The following is a 21,596-nucleotide window of genomic DNA, read 5'->3' as shown; positions in this document are numbered from 1 at the left end:
TAGAAAGGAGAACAAAGCAATGCCTCTAGCTAGCAACAGAAAAAACAAGGGTAGAAAATCTCACATGAAAGCTAATTTTAGATAATATCAAGCTTTGCCATTTGACTAATTGGAATACACTTCATTCTTCATACAGAAATGCCATTAGCAGTTAAAACATTTTGAGTGAAAGATTTTTTTTGTTTAAAGCATTATTTTCCCATCCATGACTGCATCCAAAAGCTGTTGATGGTGAATATAGTAGATTAATCAAAATGTGTGTTATAATTACATTACCTTAAAAGAACACTGATTCTAACAGTTTATTGTTCTGTGTTGTGATTTCACGTTGTCTAATAAAAACTCAAATGTTATCCCTTAATCCATTACAACGTTTCCAACATTCCATCAACACGCTACCTTTAGGGGCCTTCACCTTAAAAAAAAACTATGTTTGAACAGAGCAACATACAGAATTATGTCAGTGTATGAAACTTTAAGTTATTTTTTTATTATTTATGACTGACAGTTGTAGTTGTGTAGCTATTATCTAATGCTGAACTTAAGAGAGCACTGCACAATCGGTTAATCCGTAGTTACAGTTATCTGCTATTTGTGTTCTCCTGTATGTCGTTTCGATAGGTGTTTCTTGTAATATGTGTTCATTTAGACTGCACACAGTCTCAAAAGCTTGAGTTTTGAGAAAGTAGCCACTCTGCCCCTGCTACTTACTGTAAGCACAATTCAAAGGGCAATAAGTTAAGTGCTCACACCCTTTCCTGTCATGAAGTAGTTAGTTTTGAAACCATGGGGATATTTTCTCTGTTAGGATTTTCAAGAGACATTTTTGGCTTGCCTAATTTGCTAATACTTTATTATATGACCATTTCTCTTGGTCTGTCCTGGGTGACTCTGTTTGGTCCATTTCTGCAATAAATAAGTTCAGGAAACAATTTCTAATTGTTAGGACTTTTCCTCTGTGGCAGCACCCCGTGTTAACTTAATCTAGAAAAAAACCCTACAGGGTACACTGCCCTTACAGTTTTAAATCCATTTACTCAAGTGGACAAAATGCACAGGTAGAAATTATAATGCTAAACATGAGCAATAATACAAAACTCTTTGAAGTAACAGCTTCACTGTAACACAGGAGTCTGTACTCACTCCATTAAAACAGAATATCCACTTTTTCTACTGTAAAATCAAAAACTATATGTACATAAAGGAATTTCGCTCAGGCCAATATGGTACTTAATTTTGAACAACATCCCATGTCAAACCAATAAAACCTGATTTAAAAAACCTTGTTATTGATATAATATACACCACACATAGTATGAATTTAGGCTCACTCAAGCTATCAGTGTTTCACAGATAAAGAGGTGATTAATGAGACATAGCCTTTGTCACCTTTTCCAGTCATTTAAGCTAGTGCATCCATATCCATATACTCCTGGTGTCAGTTTTTTTAGCTGCTGTTTTAAATTCTCTGCAGGGTTCTTATGTCAGATAAGTGAACTTTATTAACTTGTGATCATGTGATGCTGAGTAGTGTCAGCCACTGCTCAAAGTTATTGTGTTAACTGGGTTTAGACTTTATGTGGCTCAGTAAATTAAATCAGTAATACCAAATACTGAGTACTGCCATTTACAGCATGATGCTGGCAGGAGTTTCATTCCAGCCATAACTCTCAGCACTGGGCTCTACAAAGTTAGCAACAACAGGCCCTTATGAAAAAGTAAACAAGTTGTTGGGGTCGTGCGGTTTATTCCTCAAGGTTACATCTCACCCCAACCTCCAGCCTCCTACTACACTGCCAGAGGTCTCTCATTTGTCTGGCTCTTTTGTCAGGGACAGATTCCTCCTGGCTAGCAGGGAGATGGACACTTTTATTAAGTGTTGGCACCAGACAATGTGGCCTCCGCCTGTTTTCTAGTGCTCGTGATTCTGCTCTCTCAGCACATGACAGGACTTTGGATCCATTCTAACAAAGCATACAGTATATATACTTTTTGTTTAAGATGTAGTTTTAGGAAAATTCAAAAAGGGTGAGAGCAGTTTATTAATGTTTAGAATCCTCCTTCTCAGAGCAGAGCAAGCACACAGGAGAAAGAGTAATGATATGCTTTAGGTCAATATTTTATACAATGATGCATTTTGGGAGGCACACCTCTACAGGGCATGTGTGAAACAATGGATGTCATAACTGCCCTGTGCAGCTTATTAATCTTTCCTCGCCCTCTAATCAATCTGTTTCTCCCCTTGCAAACACTGGTTACATTCCCACGTTAAACGAGAGACCATTTTTCACTATGGCACAAAAGGGTGGCTCCAGGATGGTGATGTCTCTCTTGTCTGAGGCAGCCAGGAGTAACAGCACAAACCGACTTCCTCAGGATGTTTTTAAATCAATGACAGCAAGATTATGCAGGGGAAATGTTACTGAGAGCTGATGTGTTGTCAAGCTTGCATAGCAGGGATTCAGAGAACATCAAGTTTTTCTTTCCATGGCTGATTCCACTGTGTATGAATCAGATAGGATAAGAGAAGTAATTTATTTCTTGGAGTTTGGCTTCATTTTTTCCGCTTATGGCCAAAAGAAAAATATCGACTGATTATATATTAACTACCTGAATAATAGTTTTTCAGTGACAAACGAAGTCGGACAGATTTCCAAGGCTGTGACATCATGGCACATTTTGTCATTATCAATTGTAGGCAGGATTTTTACTACACGTGTCTGATGAAACAAATAGTGTCATGCTTACAACTGGGAACCATTTGAGAGGTATGTTGTGAAGTCATGCTGTAGTGCTCAGCTAAAATTATTCTATAGATGACAGCGAGGGGAAGTAGCCACTATTCTTGTTATTCCCCATTGTACAGTCATACTGCAGCAATTATTCAAAATCTTTGATTATCCTCAGAGAGGCGATGCAATCATGGCTGAAAATCAATTTCAGGGACATCAGGAAAAATCAAAAAGCTAGCACAGTGCCAACAGGGCCAAGGGCTTGTGCGAGAGAAGAGAGGGGATTTTTTTTTTTCTCATCATCGCTTCGGTTTTCCCTTTGCTAAGAGTAATCAGCCAGCAACACCAGAGAGCTTGCTGTTTGTCAGAGCCAGATCCTGATCCTGTTCAGAGCTGCTAGTGATGTAGAGCCAGGTAGCATCCAATTAGCGCTTAGTGTAACTTAATGCAAAGTGCTGGCACTCAGCTCACCGAATCCAACTAGTTGTCATAGAATTTCCACGCTTCTGCTGTCAAATTCATGAACATTTGCTGATTTGCTTTGCCTTCTCAAGGCACCATGAAGTTAAAATGAGACATTTCCATCAATGCCGCGCCGTATATGGCCATTTTCTGCTAAAGCAGATTGGCCTGATTACTGATGAGACAGCAGGCACGTCAGCGACGGCTGCTTGATGCTTATTGACAACTGTGTTGCTTTAGAACCACATTTACTCTTTTTACATATAGAGCAATTTGTAATGGCACAGGTTCCAAAGCTCTGTAATGGATGTAAATCCAATGAAAAAATTCCATGATAAAGCAAGAGCATGTACCATTTTTCATAAACAAAGCTGGATATAAAATTCCACACTTTCTTTATGTTCAATCAAGGCGTGCCTCTCCGTATTCAATCAGTCCGATAATTCCATATTTAAAGACACAGAATAAAAAACACAACTCTGCCCTATACCATCTTATTCACAGCAGCCTGATCTGGTAGATGAAACACTGAATGATATGCCAGAGACATCACAAAATAAGGGATGATGGGTAATATCTTATTTGTCCCCATTTCATGTGTTTCAGCTTCCTCCATCTTTATTTGTCATCTTCTTTTCTTTGCTCTTCCTTTCCTCTTCCTGAGTGTAGACAGCTGCATTGAGCGTCTCCACAGACTGTGGTCTCTGGCAGAAGGCAGACAATTGAGTTTTGGAAGTGGCATGGAGCGAGACAAAGGGAGCGTGAGGTGGCTTCCTCCCTCCGTCTTCCTCCCCATCAGGGCTCCATGGGCAGACTGCCCACTCTTTCATAACAGCATTAGCAGAGACTATGCTGCAAAACAGTGGAAAATCCACTCCACCATGTTTCCTCATCAGCGATGTCTTCTCTCTGACCTCCACCTCAGTTTCAGTGACTCGCATGAATATGGAAGATGAATATGGGCCAACTTCTGAGGTTACGCCAAATTCAACAAGAGACAGGCTTGTCAACCATGAAATCGTCTTTACAGAGGGAGTATGGACAAATTTGGATTGGTTGGAGGCACTTTCATCCCTGGGAAATTTCCTGACCTTTATTTTATGTTCTAGGCCATAAAGATCAGGTAAAATGCTATCATAACAACCAGTATAAAGGAAAATTGTGGTCTATTATCTTCCATAATTCCTCTCTGGACATCTATCATCATTCAGTCTCTATTCAGGCTACCCACCAGTCATCACCGGACACCCCCATAGTTGTGCAATCTGTAGTTTTCCTTTTTGCCCTTTCTTGGTAATACCTCCTGTGACACACTTGGCTCAGCAGCCTTATACAAACATTAACACACAGAACGACACACACACACACACACACACACACACACACACACAAACACACACACATACACACACACACTGCTGTTTGACCTCTGAGGTTCAGTGAGAGCATTAAATACCAATTAGGGTTGAGATGGGCCAAGCTGAGTCTGAGGTTGTAGAAGGGCCTTGAGGAGGCCTGCGGGAAGCAACTTATTGGTCCCTGGGCATAAATGTGTGTGTTTGTGGTTTTGTGTGTGTGTGTGTGTGTGTGTGTGTGTGTGTGTGTGTGTGTGTGTGTGTGTGTGTTTGACTACTACCAGTGCTGGAGGACAGGTTCATACAGTTTGTGTGTGAGTGTGTTTGTGCAGGATAAGGACATCAATAGACAGTCTCCCTGTAGACATACTCCTACTTCATACACACATGCACACAAACCACATCTGGACATGTTATTTAATGTAATGTCCACGTTCCCCCTTGTTCATCTCTCTGAGAAACCTGGTTTTTGGCTCAACTTATTTTCTATTACATCATAGCAAAGGACTGAGCAGGGCTGTTTCTGTTATCATATACTGTACATGTTCAGACAGTATCAGTGCCTTAATAAGCCTAATGCCTATGCTGTAAGAGTTTGATAGCCATAGCCATATATTCGATCAGATGTATCTTATTTATCTCAGGTTTATTTATTTAGCTTTATTTATTGACATTTACATTAATATTAACTTGGTAAAATACCTGCAATGTAACTAGAACCACGCAGCAAAATGAACCAAAATGCTCAGTAAATGTAACCCTTTTAAAGCACAGACTTTAAAATAAAAGAGTTTCCTCTTCAGTATTTGGTATATGCATTACTTCCCACTTTGTCATTACTATATTTTATCAAAGATGCCTGTGTACTGCTTCTGCTTCTTTCTCTGTCTTTCTTTCTCCATGGTAACTTTCATTTCAGTCACATGGGTGCATGCTGTAATAACTCAGTTTTATGTTCAAAATAAAACAGCAATACAGGAGAGAGAATATTAACAAATGCTCTGAAGGCAACCCTCTGAGAAATATCCGTTCTCGGCAGTGAATCTTGAGACTGTGTGTGATGATCTGCTGTGGTTATCTGGTGGTTTAAGAGTCATGCCCTTTACTGTCCCTCTGTTATTTACCCACCAGACACACACAGCTTGATAAATGTTTTGTCTGACCTTCTAAATTTGTTTTCCTTCCTCTTAACTGTGATTTTTATTTCCCTTGGACAGACCAGACAGCGTGTGTGTCTCTGTGTGTGTGCATGCATCTGTGGATGTGTATATAACTGTGTCTGCTTATTTGTCTGTTTGCAAAGAAAAAACAAGGTCTGTATCCAGAAAGATAAAAATCTATCCCCTCCTTATTGCAAATGATTTCCATCAGCTCATCATTTAAATAAACTTACCACTGAATAAGCACAGGAATTATAACAGCTACTAATAGCAGTGCTTTGGCAGCCACTGACCATCCATCTTTTGTGCATCTACTTCAGTCTGGAAAGGGTTAAAGTCGCCACAGGCCAGAGCAGAGTCAACATCGGCCTTGGCTTGGCTGGCCTACCCTGCCAGATCAATATCTGCAAATAATAAATTAGCTCCCCAGAGGGTCGCACTAAACCTTCAGCAACACTGCCCTGGAAAAGTCCACAATTGGTGTGTGCGAGACTCAATAAGCCAGGTGAATGACTGTGCAGGGGCACATCTTTAGCACTCCATAATAGAAAATTAATGGTGCTCAAATCAGTGCTGAGGGCACCCTGAGGGTTACCTAATAGGCCTAGTTAGAACTGTCATCCCTCCCAGAGTCGCCTAAAATATCACATGCAAACACAGGGAGCCAAGAAGAGAGAAAGGAATGGGGGAGAAATATATGTGTGATGTAAGACTTTGTTTGAGGTAGGGATGAGTTGGGCGTGAAGTGATCAGAAATGAGGTAACAGGTAACAGAGATTTACCTTTGGCATTAATTACTTTAGTAAGAATGTTCAACGTGTTATTTGGAATTTGAAAGAGAACAAAAACTTTGGCTGAGGAAGAATTACAGTCATTAAAAATAAACAAAACGCAGTCCATCTACTTAATTTATTTTAAACACATTTTTCTGCTTCCAATTAAACTGAATGGATCACTGCCTATTAATGCTACGATGTTTGTCATTTTTTTTATTAGCCTGCTAGCTTGTTTTTAGCACACACCTGTTTGCAAGTGTATTAATGGCAGAAAATGTCCAGCCTGACAAGGAGATTTATGCTGCTCCTAAACCCTCTGTCCAGCTATATTTGAATACAATTTTAAAGGCATGACTCAGCATGTACTGTGAATCAACACCAAACCATTGCTGTATGTTTAGAGTGGATTTTCTGCTGCTTGTATCACTGCCATTTGACTTTGTATTTATACTATTAAGCATTTTACTGGTAGTCCAATGTGAGTCACATGTAACATATTCCTGAATGTTTCACAACCCCATGCACACAAACACCTCCATCTCCATTATAATGACTGTAATCTTTGTAATCCTGTTCACACCTAATCTGACCTGATTTTCAAAATGATGAGATCATTACAGATTCTACTGTTTATTAAAAAAATAATTTAAAAAAAATAGGTCACAAGGGCAAAAATAACTATTCAGACAATTTGTCACTGGAAATAACAAGAGAAACTGTGGAAAATGGTGGAACAAAATATCTACCTATACCTGTATATACCTGCCTAATTACAGAACAAATAAAGAACAAATATATATATGAATACCTGAGTAACTTAAGCTAATTTTAGTAATACACCACATTTATGAGGCTAAATAAAGACAGAAGTGTTTGCAATGTAAAGTTTGTGAAGTAAAAAATTAAATCTTAGAGATACTAAGTAGATGATCAAATATGATGCTGAAATATGCGAGTATATATTGTTGGCTGTGTTCAAGCATAAACATGTCCAATACACAGGGCTGTTTAAAAGCAGATCTATATGCCCAACAGCCTGGTAATGAGCCTTAAAAGCAAACTTGATCACTTATTCCAGCTGGTTTATTCCCCTTCTCCACAAACACAACTATTGGATTCAATAAACACACTTCATATTGATCCTGAGCCACCCAGCAGCACATGTACCTCTCTTAACCACACTCAACAAGATTTATTACAACTTTGCATGCCAAGCAGAAATGAAATGAAGAGACACACAAACACAAGCATGTGCACACACATATGCAAATAAATACATGCGCACGCACACGCACACGCACACGCACACACACACACACACACAAATGGTAAAGTTTAAATACCCAGTGATTTCTCATCAGTGTACCCCACACACATGCACACAACCCTTCGATCTTTCCCCTGACCCTAATCTGCCTATGCTGTAATATCGGGGGGGGGGGGGGGGGGGGGTTAGGATGTGTGGGGAGGGGTTTGCTTCCTCATCTCTCCTCCTATCCCCCTCAGGTTTGGACTTCGGCAAACTGTCTGCTGCATTGACACTGAACTTACCCACATGCTGCCACACTGCCGTCCTCCAGCGCAAACAGAGTGTGTCGCTCTCCACAGGCCACCTGAGATATTTTCAGAGATGATGGAAGGTTCTGGAACAAACGTGGTGCCAGCTGGAAAAAAAATAAAGTTCCCAGTGAGGTGAAGAAACACACTGTATCTCTGAGTTGCTCTGTAGTTAAGTTGGTGTACTCCATCAGCCTGGCAAACATCCCAAAGACAGGCACAGCTACAGTAGATCCTCTCAGTGTAGATGAAGACAGAACAACGTGAGCAACAGAGGAAACACAAAAGAAACAGCATACTCCTTTATGGCACTGAGCTGTGTAGATCTGATGTTTTTAAGTCCCTGTGTGTATGTCTGTCTGTGTGTGTTCATGCCAGTGCCACAAAGAAAAAATGAAACAGCCTATGAGAAGAAAAGAAAGCCTGGTTCCTCATCATGCGCTTGTTAGCTTGTCCAATCTATGGCAATCAGCACAGTCCCAGGGGTTGAAAGACACGAGATGCCGGGGAAAGGGAAGCCGAGGCTGAGGAAAAGATCAATACTGCACTGTGAAACAAGAAGTGTGGGCTATTTACTCTCCATTGATCTGATGATGCTGGAGAAACACCTCACTCGGCTATTAAATTGAGGGTATAAGTCTACTGTGGAGGGCTTTTTTTCCCTTCCTCTCTCTCTTTCTTTCTCTCTTTCTTCACCCCAAGGTCAAGAAAAAGCTAAAAACATCCACGAACAAACAAAAATGGATTGCTTGGGCCAGGGAAAGTAATTAATCTGCATTAAAATGCCAAGGGAACAGGCACTAACTACCCATCTTAAGTGAAGTTTTGCTCAGAGCGACAAGAGACCCATGGCAGCATAGGATGGACTACTAGAGGACACAGTGATAAATACAAATAGACTGCTAACAGGGGGCCAGCAGAGCTTCACTGGAACAACTTTAAGCCTTGGATTTTCACCTGCATAAAGCAGAAAAGATGGAAAAAAAATACTAAGCAGAGAGTTATGCGAGCCTTTTTACAGCAGCACACTGAGGGGTTAAGTGTAACAGTATGAGGGTAGTCAAGATCATGCATGATGGATAGAGATCATCTTCCTGTTTACTACAATTCTAACTATAAACAGGCTCAAGTCAAAGAAAAGCAGGTTCAAGGACAAAATAGATTTTTTTTTTGTTGTTGTTGTTTCTCCTGTTGTTCAGAGCAATGTTTGTGATGATTTAGGGTGCAGACTTTCATACCATTTTCAGGAAATCAATACGTCTCAATTCTAGGAATTGCTTAATTTCACTTAAGCGCAGAAAGCCACTTAAAAGGCTGACAACTACTATGTTAAGATTGAATATGACACCACTGTGCTGGAGCAAAATTCTTTCACAACAGCAGCCTGAAGTTGAAGGGTCCTCATTAAACCACAGCACATTCAAACAACATCATCTGAGAACTGGTTGCCATTTCATTGAATAGATCAGTACTTTGGAATTGAATTTTGTTTTTGTTTTCTTTCACTTTTCTCTGAAAAGGAAATTAATAAGTACATGAAGGTACAGTATAAAATCAATATAGTTTCACACGCAGTGAGATCTTGTTCTGTAGTTCATTACTGAGTCTGTGCTAACAGGAAGGCACACTCTATGGTGCTACACTGAGCAATCCATAGAAAAGAAACAAAGACAGCTCCTATCAAGTTTTTGTTTTTTGCAAAATTTCAGGATAATTTGGGATTGGTTGTAAACATGAAAAATTAAAAGTCCTTGATTATCAAAGTGTTTTATACTTTGTTTTATGTTTTATACTGTGAAACAGTGATGATACTTTGTTATATGAGGTATATTTCTATGGATAAGTTATCAATTTACAACAAATTTTGGGGACAAAAAACTAAAATAGAGGATAAAATAAAGCCATAAAATTAATCTGGTTGCCCAACATACATCCAGTGGCAGAGCTGCTGACATCCAGATATTTTTCATGTGTGAAACTCTTTCCCTCCATGCCTTTCTTCTACTCCTCAGAGGAGTAGCCTTATTGACTGTGTGGCTGTATTACAACAAGCAGTCTCTAATGACTCCCTGAAGACCTCTCTATCCCTACTGCCCGCCCTCCTCTCTCTCTCCGTCTCACTCTCAGTGTCTCTCCTGCTCTGCCTGCTCTTCAGGCTCCAGTTCAGCAGCTAATTAACCCTCTCTAATAGCGTAGATTACATTAGCTTTGAGCATCTCGCACCCTCCACCGGACTTGCACTGCCACACAATGAACCCAGCCTTGCTTTACAAATCTCCCCCTTCACAAGAGCACAATTATGAATTCAAACAACTTCTTATCCACACTCACTCATCCAGGGACAGAAGCCCTCCTCTACAACCACCCCACTCCTTCACTGCCACCCACCTCCCAGGCCTTCACGCAGAGAGTAATGAGAGAACTGAAGAGAGGAGACCACACAACAAGATGGCCATGAGGGGTAGAGGAATATCGAGGGGGGGGGCTTTTGGGTAAATCTGAGAGGTCACTATAGGTGTTTCATTGGGTGAGCCTACAGAAGCCCAGTGATAACCCTTCATCTTAACATTCCTATTCAGAGCAGAATGGAATCTTAATTACTGTGGGCGGATAGAGCCAGAGGGGCGAATACCAGGACTAAATGGAGGTTTATGCTTTAAGTGGTCAAAGAGAGGGAATTAAACGCAAGAATGAACGACTTAAGCCAGCAGAAGCTGTTTTCTGCACATTGACAAAATGGCCGGGGAGCTCAAAAGCTTAATGAAAACTTAAGAAATGTGTTTGTTTTTTAAAATAAAATTGCAGATTGTGATGTATCAGACTGCTTGATCAGTGAGTCCAACCAACAGAGTCCCATCATGTCTAAAAATATACTTCTCTTGGTGGGATAGGAGACTATTACATAGTGTTTAACACTCTGCTTCAAGAACATAAGAAGGCACTATGGTTGGTTAGTCATCTTTGATGCAATAGAGCTGAGCTGTATAACAGTGCCATCGCCATTAAACTGTTGGGAGTCCAACCACACTGTGAGAGTGTTCAAACCAATGGAATACCTGGGAGGAGAGGAAGCCAGACTGAATCAATGAGAAAAATACATTTCTTGAATTGGAAGTTTTTTTTTTCCTCTCTTACAGCACTTACAGCACTTAGTGGTGTTTTATGAATGATAATGAGATGAGATATGGGGGTGATAAAAAAAAGAAGAGTAGAAAGAAATAAAGTATGGAGGAAATGGATGTAATCTGCTCCGTCTAAATGTAAATTGGTACATTTGTAGTGAAAGGACATTCTCATGTTTCTTTGTCCGAACAAGTAATTTTCCCTCCGTCCCTCTTCTGTAAGGCTTGCCATAGCAGCATTTTCTGCAGCACAGAGCACTCTCCTTTCTATTTCAATAGGACAGCTCATTTGCTAGACTCCTAGGCCAAACTGCTGACTGGGTTTTTCAAGGCCGTGTACTTTGTGTGTGTGTGTGTGTGTGTGTGTGTGTGTGTGTGTGTGTGTGTGTGTGTGTGTGTCCACAGGCTTGTGCTAAAAGAGAGAGAATAGGGAGAGAACAGCATGAAAGAAGGATAGGCAAAATGGAGGAAAAGAGTGGGAGAGAGAACACATTGTATCATTAAGGTACTCAGAGATCATTAGATATATAAGGGCTCTGCTATGCAAGGTCAGGGCTGCTGTGTTTTTCTAGGTCGGCAGAGGAACAGTAAAACCAGTCTAATCAGCCGCTTCTCTCCCCTCTCCTCTCCTCTCCTCTCCCTTTACTCTTCCATCTAGAGGTAGTGTGGATTACAGCCCAGTTTATCCATGCCTCTGTATGTATTTACTAACATTATCAAGGCTTATGAGGCAAGGACACAGTAAACCACACAAAAGGCACAGAAGGGCTTTGAGCTAGATATTGGCCTCATTATGGGGTAAAGTTGCTGGCTCCCTGTCTCGCTCCCAGGATGTACAAGGCTACTTTAACAGGTGCAGCACACTGCCTGACTATCCAGTATTTTTAATTAAGGCTGTCCTTTAAAGTAGAGTTTAGGAACTGGCACACTGCCCCAGTGAAATGTATGTATCTGTGTGTGTCCTAACCACCAATAATTGTCAGTGAACATTTTTTTTTTTCACCTAGGAAGATGTACATGGGTTTTATTGAGAGGTAAATCCAATGAACTATGAATTCTGTGGTATGTGGCAATGGTTCACATTTTCAGACTGGGGCTGGATATTGAAACTAAGTACTGTAACATTTGAGAACTTTGATATTTTCCTTTTTCCTAAAGTGAGCAGAATCAATATTTTTTAAAATAACAATTTATGTAATGAGTGTGAAAACAATGTGACAATGTGAAAGGTGATCGCTCGTAGTGAGGAACCTACAGAGGATTATCTCCTGAATCTGCAGCTTTGCCCAGCTGTACAGGGGTTTATAATGAATTTCAGCTCACTTTTGGTTTGGTTCACTCTCATAGGTCTTGTAGCATCATTTTCAGTAACAGCAGGCAGACGTTTTCAGCAACAAGCTGAATGTACACTACTTGCACCGCACAAAGACTCAGATAGACATAGTGGAGCATTTAAACAGCTTAAGAGGCATATTTCAGTCAGGAATTAGTGGTGACCAAAAACAGTTAAAAGAGAGTGAATATTGGACTAAAGACTGATCCTGTTTCCACTGCCCCCAAGTGGCCAAAAAAAACAAAAAAAAACAGTTAGCGGATTTACATAAGATACAAAAAAACTACTACTCAATTATTTGTATCAAATGATTTTAAATGATATACCCAGCCCTAACCCAGACGTTTAAAAACATATGCTCCATCCCTTCACTCCTCTTGTGACTAAGGTCCTCACAAGTCAGCCGAAGGACAAACTGCAGCCGGCTGTGGATGGCAAAGAGGCAATGCCGTTGGTAATGTGTTGTGTTCATCACGATAATGATGGATAGCTTTAAAACGGACCTTCGGCTTTATAGAGATGAATGTCCTGCTTGGCTTCTTACTCAGCACTTTGGCCTTTCCCCCACTCATTGTGCGCTTCATCACGCAAACACCCTCACCCAGCCTGAGATGGAGATTAGCGGAGCCTGTCTGGGAAATGGACCCAACTAAAGCCAATCAATCAAACTTGTTAATCAATCAAGAGAGGAAAACACACATCCAAAAAGCATCACCATACACTCTTTTTCCACTGTGAATCTTTAGTGTTAAGTAATTATCGTATTGGAACGGCGTAGTGATAGAAGGTCATTTGTGTGCTTGTATGGGATGAGATAAGAAGATGAAGAAGGAAAGAGAGAGGAAAAAGTGTGAAAGTGAAACAGTGTGTAAAAGAATCCCTCTGCTGCTCTCGACCGTCTCATTAGGCTAATGTTTTTTTATAAGGCACTTCAAATGTCAAGGCATTGGTGGATTTAGTGTAAACTTAAATTCCATTACCTGGCAGGCATTAATTGCTAACTGAGCTCAGGGATCTTTCCCCAGAGGCCTCTATGTTTCCTCTCTGTCATCTGGCTAACTATTCTGTCTAGACTAACTTAGAGCACCATAATCCACCATGGGGATCAATAAACTGCACATAATTCAGCTCCAATAATGAGCTTTCACTTCAACACAAGCGCCAGCCCTCTTCCCAAGGAACCGGCAGGGGCGTAAAATGATAATGTAATTATTAAAAGGACAGACAAAATGAGTAAGCACTTTCACACAGAGAGGGAGGGCGAGCCCGGCCTCAATTAGACACACTTAAAGCTATCATTGTTATTCGAGACAAAGCTAATCAAGGAGGAGATACAGGGGCATCCATTTCAGCAGGTAATGGAATGACGCTCGCTGGCTCACCCATTTCCCCAGGCTCATGATGTTATAAAGGCTGCCCTACAGTCACGCGTGAGTGGGCACTCTTTAATGGACTGCAGTGGATGTGGTTTCTTCCACCAATCAGAGACACACAGGAGGGGACTTAGAATGGAGAAGTTTAAGATTAACACTCCCTAATAGCAACACATAAAACCATAAGTGTGAGGGATTATTTTACACCAGTATTTTCCATTAGTAGTTAAGGAATAAAGAAGTCACACTTTGTATGTGTTGTAGTTATTGTAACAACTTCAATCTCTACAATCTGACAGCATATTATTCATTGCACTATCCTTGACACAGCATCCACATCAAACTAGCTGCTGCATTTTAGACCAGCATAAGAAATATGGTGTGTGACAAAGTAAGGTTTAACCTGGAGCCTTATCTGCTAACTACTCTTTCTCCAATTATATGCATCCTTGAACTCCAGTGAAAGAGAAGCTAGTTTGTTTTTTACACCCAAGTGCTCCTAATTCATCTGCAGGCTACAGGGGGTCCAGGGTGGATAAATCAGCCTTTACGGAAGGGTTGTTCTTACTGTTTATCTGCTGGTGACATTTGCTGCACAGCCCAAACCACACCATAATTACCCCACTTATTCACTAAACAGGAATCATGCCTGGCAGGAACCCCCTACCACAAAGGTCGCAGGACTTAAGGCTATATTCTGTCTCCAGAGTTCAATGGCCATGGCTTTATGAAAGGACTCCATTCATTTGAACATCAGCATGGGTTCACTTTAGCATGGTTCTAAAAGAAGATGGGGGCTAAACTGACTCGCCTCAATAGCTGGAACAAAGAGCATCATGGCTGATGACGATGATGAATTTACAGCTGACTGCACATGCTTTCCTAACACACAGCACACCTTGGCACACTTCGAATGTCACAGTTCCCATGGAGGACTGGCATTTGGAGTGGATTCTCCTGCCCCTGGAGCAGATAGCTATCCATATCCCAATGAGGTAGACTGTCAAGGGAAAACAGCACACAAAAAATAAAAAGCACACATCTCGATGATTCTATTTACTGTTATTGTTCAGCACTGTTATTGTTCAGCATGTCAGAATCAGAATCATGTATTGTGTATTTATTATGCTATTTCTTTTGAGAAAGACCTAACTCTGTATTACGACATTACCCCTCCCATCTCCCAATCATTGCCATTTTAGATAACTTTTGATGCCGACTGTTTTGAGAACACACCCAAATTCTGCTTCACTATGGAGCTGCCAATTAAAACTATGGATAGTGTTTCTTGCTTGCTTTGTTGCTTGTTGTGCAACTCTTTAGCTGCCTAGAGTTCTGCATAGTTTTATCTGTCAAAGACAGTAAGCACAGATGGATGACGAGTGACAAAGGGATATTTGGTTGAGGTTGTGCAGTAATGAGTGTCACGTGTCTCCCACGTTCAAATTTCAGACGGCCTCTCCTGATCCTAAAGCTGCAATCAACACTGGGCCATCTGCAACACTGCAAATTAGCATAATTGGTGTACATTACATGCTTATAGAGAGTACATTTTTATCCACTATTCTTCGCCCTTAACAAGATGAGCTGTGAAGATACTGGGAGAGCAACACTGTTGATTAGACACAGATAGCAGGAGCAGAAAGCGAGACTTGTTGTCTTGGTGAAAATGGATGAACTGACAATCAGAGTTTGGTGAACAGCCAGGTGTTGGGGCCAGAGTGCAAGTAGGCCAGTGTGCTTCTGACACAAGCACCTTCCCTACACCTGGAACTGGGGCTGAGGTGATCGACAGCCTAGCCATCTTGTCAGACAGCTCACAGATAGAATGCAGGCAACACTTAGGCCTCTTCCAGCTGCTCTACCAGAATAAATTGAACTTGATTAGAATTAATCACGCTCAACCACGTGCAATTTGCAAATATCAGGGAAAATATTCAATGAAATCTGTTTGGAGGATTCTTGCGGTGAACAAAGAAGAAAAACTCAACCAGTGCACCCTAGTACTGACAATGTGTCTTGCACAAGGTGCATTTATTTCAACTATAAAGACATTTAGATGGGTAACTAAGAAGCCACTATATTTATGTAGAGTGCATTTCCATTCAATCCCAGAAAGTTTCAGCATTGGTCAAGACTTAACTGCTTGTACATCAACTGAAGTTACCAGTTGCCTATACAGTAAGATACATTAAAGTCTCAATTGCCCACTCAGCCAAAACACTGGAAGATTTTTTTTGACAAATGACCATTTTCAATCCAACACAACACATACACATGGTGCACATGGGTGGGTAACAACACACAGGCAGCACCACTTACCATATTATAGGTTTCATGATGCCGCACGTCAAACAGTTTCAAAGAAGGTGTACGATGAAACTGTCATGATAAAGCCATATCAATCACATTAATAATATTCATTGGGGATGGAGAGGGGAAGAAAGTCACCATAAGTTAGCTGTCTCCTTCCCTGTGTACACCATGAAAAGATGAAGTATGCAAACTGCCTGATTTTAAACTTGTATCTAATTGTCTCACGTCATGGGTCTGGGCCAGGGCATTGTTGCTTGAAGAATAAATTGGGTAATTCAATTAAAGTGCTTTCCAAAGACACATCATAAGTGATGGAGAATGACTCTAACCCAGGCCTGAACTCCGTGTCCCCCCCATCGCTCCGCTTGCCTGACAAATGGATGGCAGTGTATAATTGAAACACATTGCTGCCAGCGTAGGTCAATAACATCGCTCTCTCTGCTCACCAGCACCAGATTAACAGACTCTATTTTATCTTCCCTCAGCCTGTCCCAGCTTGACAGAGCGGGAGCGTCAGCTGCTTATCCATAAAAGAGGCCCCTTATCTTGAAAATAAACAAATACATAAAGTGCAACAGCCTGCTGTCTGTCCAAGCAGTTAAGGGCTACTTAGTTTAAGGCAAACATGTGGGCAGTGTTTTGTTTAACACATCATCATATGAGATGAAGCACAGCTGTCACCACCTCATGTCATCCTCCTCAGTTGAGACAACATGGACATTGTGATTGTCCACTGGCCAAATTCTAGAATTCTAGAATGAATTTATCATTCACATATTTTTAACTCAATAATGTGGCTTTAATTCTTCAGATTTCTCTTTTTAAGTGCAAACAACACGCAGAGAAATAAAGCACCAATGTGCCATCATCAAGACCAGTGTCATTCAATGTCATTCATCAATGTCTACAAACAAGGGCAAGATGTGTCTTTGGACATTGAGTAAATTGTGATGGCACTAAATAATTAACATTTTTGATAACAATTAAAAGACCCTGACTTCTGTAGATGTGTAATGCAAAGCCATCACTGTTTATGCATGATAAACATTGAGGATTAATTAGCTTAAGCACGAGTGTAATATGAAGCTAAAATGGGTGATTATATGTATTTAAGCCCAAGCATAACAAATCTACTGGCTTAAATTAATTTGATAAACAAATGGGAAAAGCAGGGTTAAGGTTCAAGGGTAAAAAACTCCATTATCTCCCACTCTCCTCACTCTGTGCTTTCATGTAATTATATGTTAGGTTAGACAGAGTTAATTGAATCTGGTCCATTCAGTTTGTTTACAGTTTAGCCATAAGGATTGGAAGCAATAATTCCTGACTTTCAACATCAGACTAAATGAACAAATAGCCTCAAAATAAATTCCTATAGGGGGTATGTGCAGCACAAAGCTTTGTGTGTGTGTGTGTGTGTGTGTGTGTGTGACGTGCTTGCATGTTGGAGCATGTATGTTAAAACAAGTCTCTATGTATTTTTGTATGTACTTTAAGCTTGTGTTTATGCATGTTCCCACATGGAACACACATAAATTAGCCATGGACGGATATTCAATTAAGTCCTTTGTCAGGGGTCTATGTAGGGGCGGGACAGGATGCACAGTACAGTAATCCGTGATGCACAACAAGGTGGCAGCTCTATTGTCTGTCTGACGGATAGAAATTATTTGCAGGCGTGCTCGACCAACAGATTAAACCACTGTTGGGGGGGTGAGATAAGATGGCAGCCAGTGGTATAGAAGATACCTCCTCTTCCAGCTCAAACAATGCCTTTAATCCATTCCCTTCTCACAATCAGGTTGTTTGACATTACTTTTCAGCATCCCACACACTCATTCTCTCCCTCTTTTCCCTCACTCATTCCACCTTTCATCAAGGGGAAGGCTTAAGACATGATGTAAATTAATGTGTGCATTATATTAGAAGCCCCAGAGCCAATGTCAAAGGGACTTTCACCTTTATGAAATGAACTAGAGTTTTGCTGTTGTTTTTCTTCATGTCCTCTTTGGCTTTCAGTCTGACTAACTCCTGGCCAGATGAGTTATATGGCAAAGCACAATTTTGTGTTAAATTCAATGCGCACTGCCTGCTTGTCTGCCAGCCACAAGGTTCTGTCCTTCCTGCCAGTACTGTACTTTTTCATAGTATTTTATTATTGAATCACGACCTTGGTGGTGTTGCTTTCACTTAAATGAAATCACAACTCTATAGATTCACACTGCAGGGTCTAGCCTTAAATGCTCTCAGTAGAGGATTCAACAAGTATGTTAAAAACAATATAGCTGACAAGTTCTTGACACCATAGAGAAATCAATGTTGTAAAAGTGTATTACTGCTTCTCTTTAACTGAAGCTCAACTTCTGTAAGTTTTTCTGATAGTTTACACTTCATACAATATGTGCAATGCTCACAATGTTCAATGATTTCCTCTAAATTAACATGATAACTACATGAGTTGAACTACATGAGCACTAACACCTTATACTAAGTTATACTAAGCAATAATCTCAGTTGTATTTCAACAACTAGAGGAACAAACAATGGGAACTATGATACAGCAACATTTAATTCAAACAAAACATACAATATGAGGTGATAAATAAATCCAGTGCAGGTTGATTGATGCAATAAATTATCCAGCACTGCTGGATAGAGAAACCTGTGCAAGTGTGTGCCAACAGTTGGGTATGTTAAGTGTAAATGTATGGACCACCTTCTGTAAGCATTGATCAACCACATTCTCAAACATTCACGCTATGTTGCCAGAAGGTTTTACCAACAGCTGTTTGTTCCAGGGGCAACTGCCTATTTTAAATTTGCTTAAGTAAAAATGATTATTACCAATTAGATGCCCATTAATTGTGCAAGCATGGGATGCTGCCAGCTGTTTACATAGGGGAGAAAAATAGCCCTTCTTATCTAATATTTCCCTCAAAGCCAACAGCACAGTCTCTCTCTGCCTCTCTGTTTTATTACACATAAACACATACTGTAAATTCAAGAGTGACACAAGAGAGAGTACTTGCAAATACTGTATATCGAAAGTAAGTGAGTAAGTGTGATGTCCTATAAAGGAGTTTTTTTGTTTGTTTGTTTGTTTGTTTTGCTGTTTTAGCCAACAGTATCTGAAATAATTGCAAAAAAAAGAATTAAAAAATCAACTGTGTTGGAGCCAAAAATGCACTTTAGGCAAAGCTCTAAACAGTGACCAAATTAATGATTTGAAGCTCTCCAGACTGCATTTGTTATCTGGACTCAAGGAACCCAGAAAAAAAGTTAAAAAAGAGTTACAGGATAAATGGAGAGGTGACTGTTGAAGATACCACTGAGATTGCTGCGTGCCAAAGCTTCCCATAAAAGCAAAAAGAAAACCTATATAAAAATACAATGTACATTCATACCTTCAAGGTCTCTTCCTTCAATGTTCATAACTACAAATCCAAACCAATATCATCATTTAAAATGCATGAACAATTGTGAAAAGTAATATCTAAAAGTTTTGTATAAAGCCTGTAACCTACCTAAGAAAAACTTTACAGCTATACAGTGAACTGTTGCTGAATTTGTGATGAATGGTTGTCAGCTGCTCAGGCAATCTGGACGGCTTTAACCTGACCTCACAACAATAGCCCAGGACCCTCAGCTTGCGCCCCAAACCAGCAGAAAGAGCTGAATTTAGTCTTTTCAATGGTTAGCATCTGACCCAGACACAGCCTGCTGAGTCTCAAAGCAGCACACTTTTATTCCCACAAGCCCAGTCCCTGCTCAGCCTTAGCTTAGGCTTCCAGGAAGAAGCATCTATTGCAGGTGTCATTAGTTTACCTCTGACCCTTCTCTGAGTCGACCCTATTAGAGGAGTAGAGACTGGACGCAACCTGTCTCACCTCTAAAGATGGGCGCTGAGCTAGCTGATGCTGCAATTGTGAGTAGACTAGAGGGATAAATAGCATTCAAGCTGCCATGCGAAGCCCTGCAAAAGACTGTAGAAAAGATAAATGAATGTTGAAATCGAGGAAAATTATTCAACCATTTACAACCCCTGCTAGCACATCACTGTTATTCTATTTGTCTTTCACCACTTAAACTGTAAAATCATACAGAGTGCTGCGACCATTTCTCTCTCCGGTTTGTTGCCTCACTTCCACAAAATAACACATCATTGGACAGATAGCATCAATTCTGCCCACGGTAATCCCAGCACCTCTGGTTGTATCACTCATTCAATTTCAGCCGCTGGCTACAGCAAACATTACACACTGCATCAAGATTACCAGAGAGAGGCAGGAGGGGGAAGAGAAGAGGGGAAAAAAGGGCTGTATCCATCATGTCATGATGCCCCTGTTATTGTGACAGATCAAATTCAGTGCTGTGTGTGTGCGTGTGTGTGTGCGCGCCTCCTGCGTCTGTCTGTGAGGGATGCAAACTGTTGTCTCCTAGGCCTGCGTGGTCAGTATCCGTGTGACTGTAGATGTTGAGAGTAGATTTGTGAGGGTTGTCTGACTTAGATGACCTCCTTTATACAGTAGCTGGGGCCCTGGCCGCCACGCTTGTTTTAGCTGCTGCAATTAACCTTGTGTAGTTATAACCCTGAAACCCCACCCACTTAGCTGAAGGGCACAGGGAAAAAAAAAGAAAACTGGTGCAAAAAGTGATTGAAGAACATGGGGGGGGGGGAGAGACAGATGAGAGACAGGTGAATATATAGGGCAAAAATATAGGGCAAAAATAGGTGAGAAAAAGAAATACCTACAAACAAAAAGACAGTCCAGGAAGAACTTAACAATTTTAATGATGTGGGAGCTAGAGTAAGGAGGAGACTGGTGCTTTGGTTGCTTTCCTGCCTGCCTGACAGAATGGCTGGCTGCCTGCCTGGCTCATTGGTTAGTTTGCTGTACTGTGTCTCCCCTCTGGGGGACATGGGTTTGCAATGCCGGCCTTTGAGAGCAGGGGGGAAGATGAAGAGGCAGTGTCAGGCTGCCTTTTAATGGTCAGGAGTGTGGTTAGTTCCACTGACTCAGGCCTCTCCCCCGTGACGCCGGGTCCACTCCACATAACTGGCCATAATTCAACTCATTTGGCAGTTTGAGGTCTCAGAGGTCTAGGGATAAAAAGTGTGGAGAGGCCTAATGGCAGACGGAGGGACCAGCTGAGGGCACTTCTTACGAGATCTCCGCAGGAGAACATTTCTGGAGCAGACCCTGGAAACCACAACGATCCATTAGCTACTGAACAGGAGGAACAGGCAAGGCAAGAGGAGAGAAACAAGGGAACAGAGACTGTTGCAGCTCTACAGGTATGGTATAGGTTGTATGGCTGTCATACAGAGTCATGTAAAAGCCCTGTGCCTTTATTGCAGTCCAACTATTTTAAGCTTAAACTCGGTCTGACTGTTTACATAATGACATAT

At 40.9% G+C, this 21,596-nt stretch overlaps 1 protein-coding gene across 1 annotated transcript in view; it reads right to left on the bottom strand.

Moving 5' to 3' along the window:
* LOC108878472 (E3 ubiquitin-protein ligase HERC2) overlaps positions 1-21,596 on the bottom strand; it is a 286,295-nt gene that overhangs the window by 204,453 nt on the left and 60,246 nt on the right. Inside the window, exon 6 of the mRNA XM_051075311.1 lies at positions 8,037-8,149. Within this exon, the coding sequence (XP_050931268.1) occupies positions 8,037-8,149 (113 nt within the window). The remainder of the gene's footprint in view (positions 1-8,036; positions 8,150-21,596) is intronic.

The sequence above is a fragment of the Lates calcarifer genome, linkage group LG13 (assembly GCF_001640805.2).
Source record: "Lates calcarifer isolate ASB-BC8 linkage group LG13, TLL_Latcal_v3, whole genome shotgun sequence".
Classification (NCBI taxonomy): domain Eukaryota; kingdom Metazoa; phylum Chordata; class Actinopteri; family Centropomidae; genus Lates; species Lates calcarifer.
This window is presented reverse-complemented; position numbering and strand designations above follow the sequence as displayed.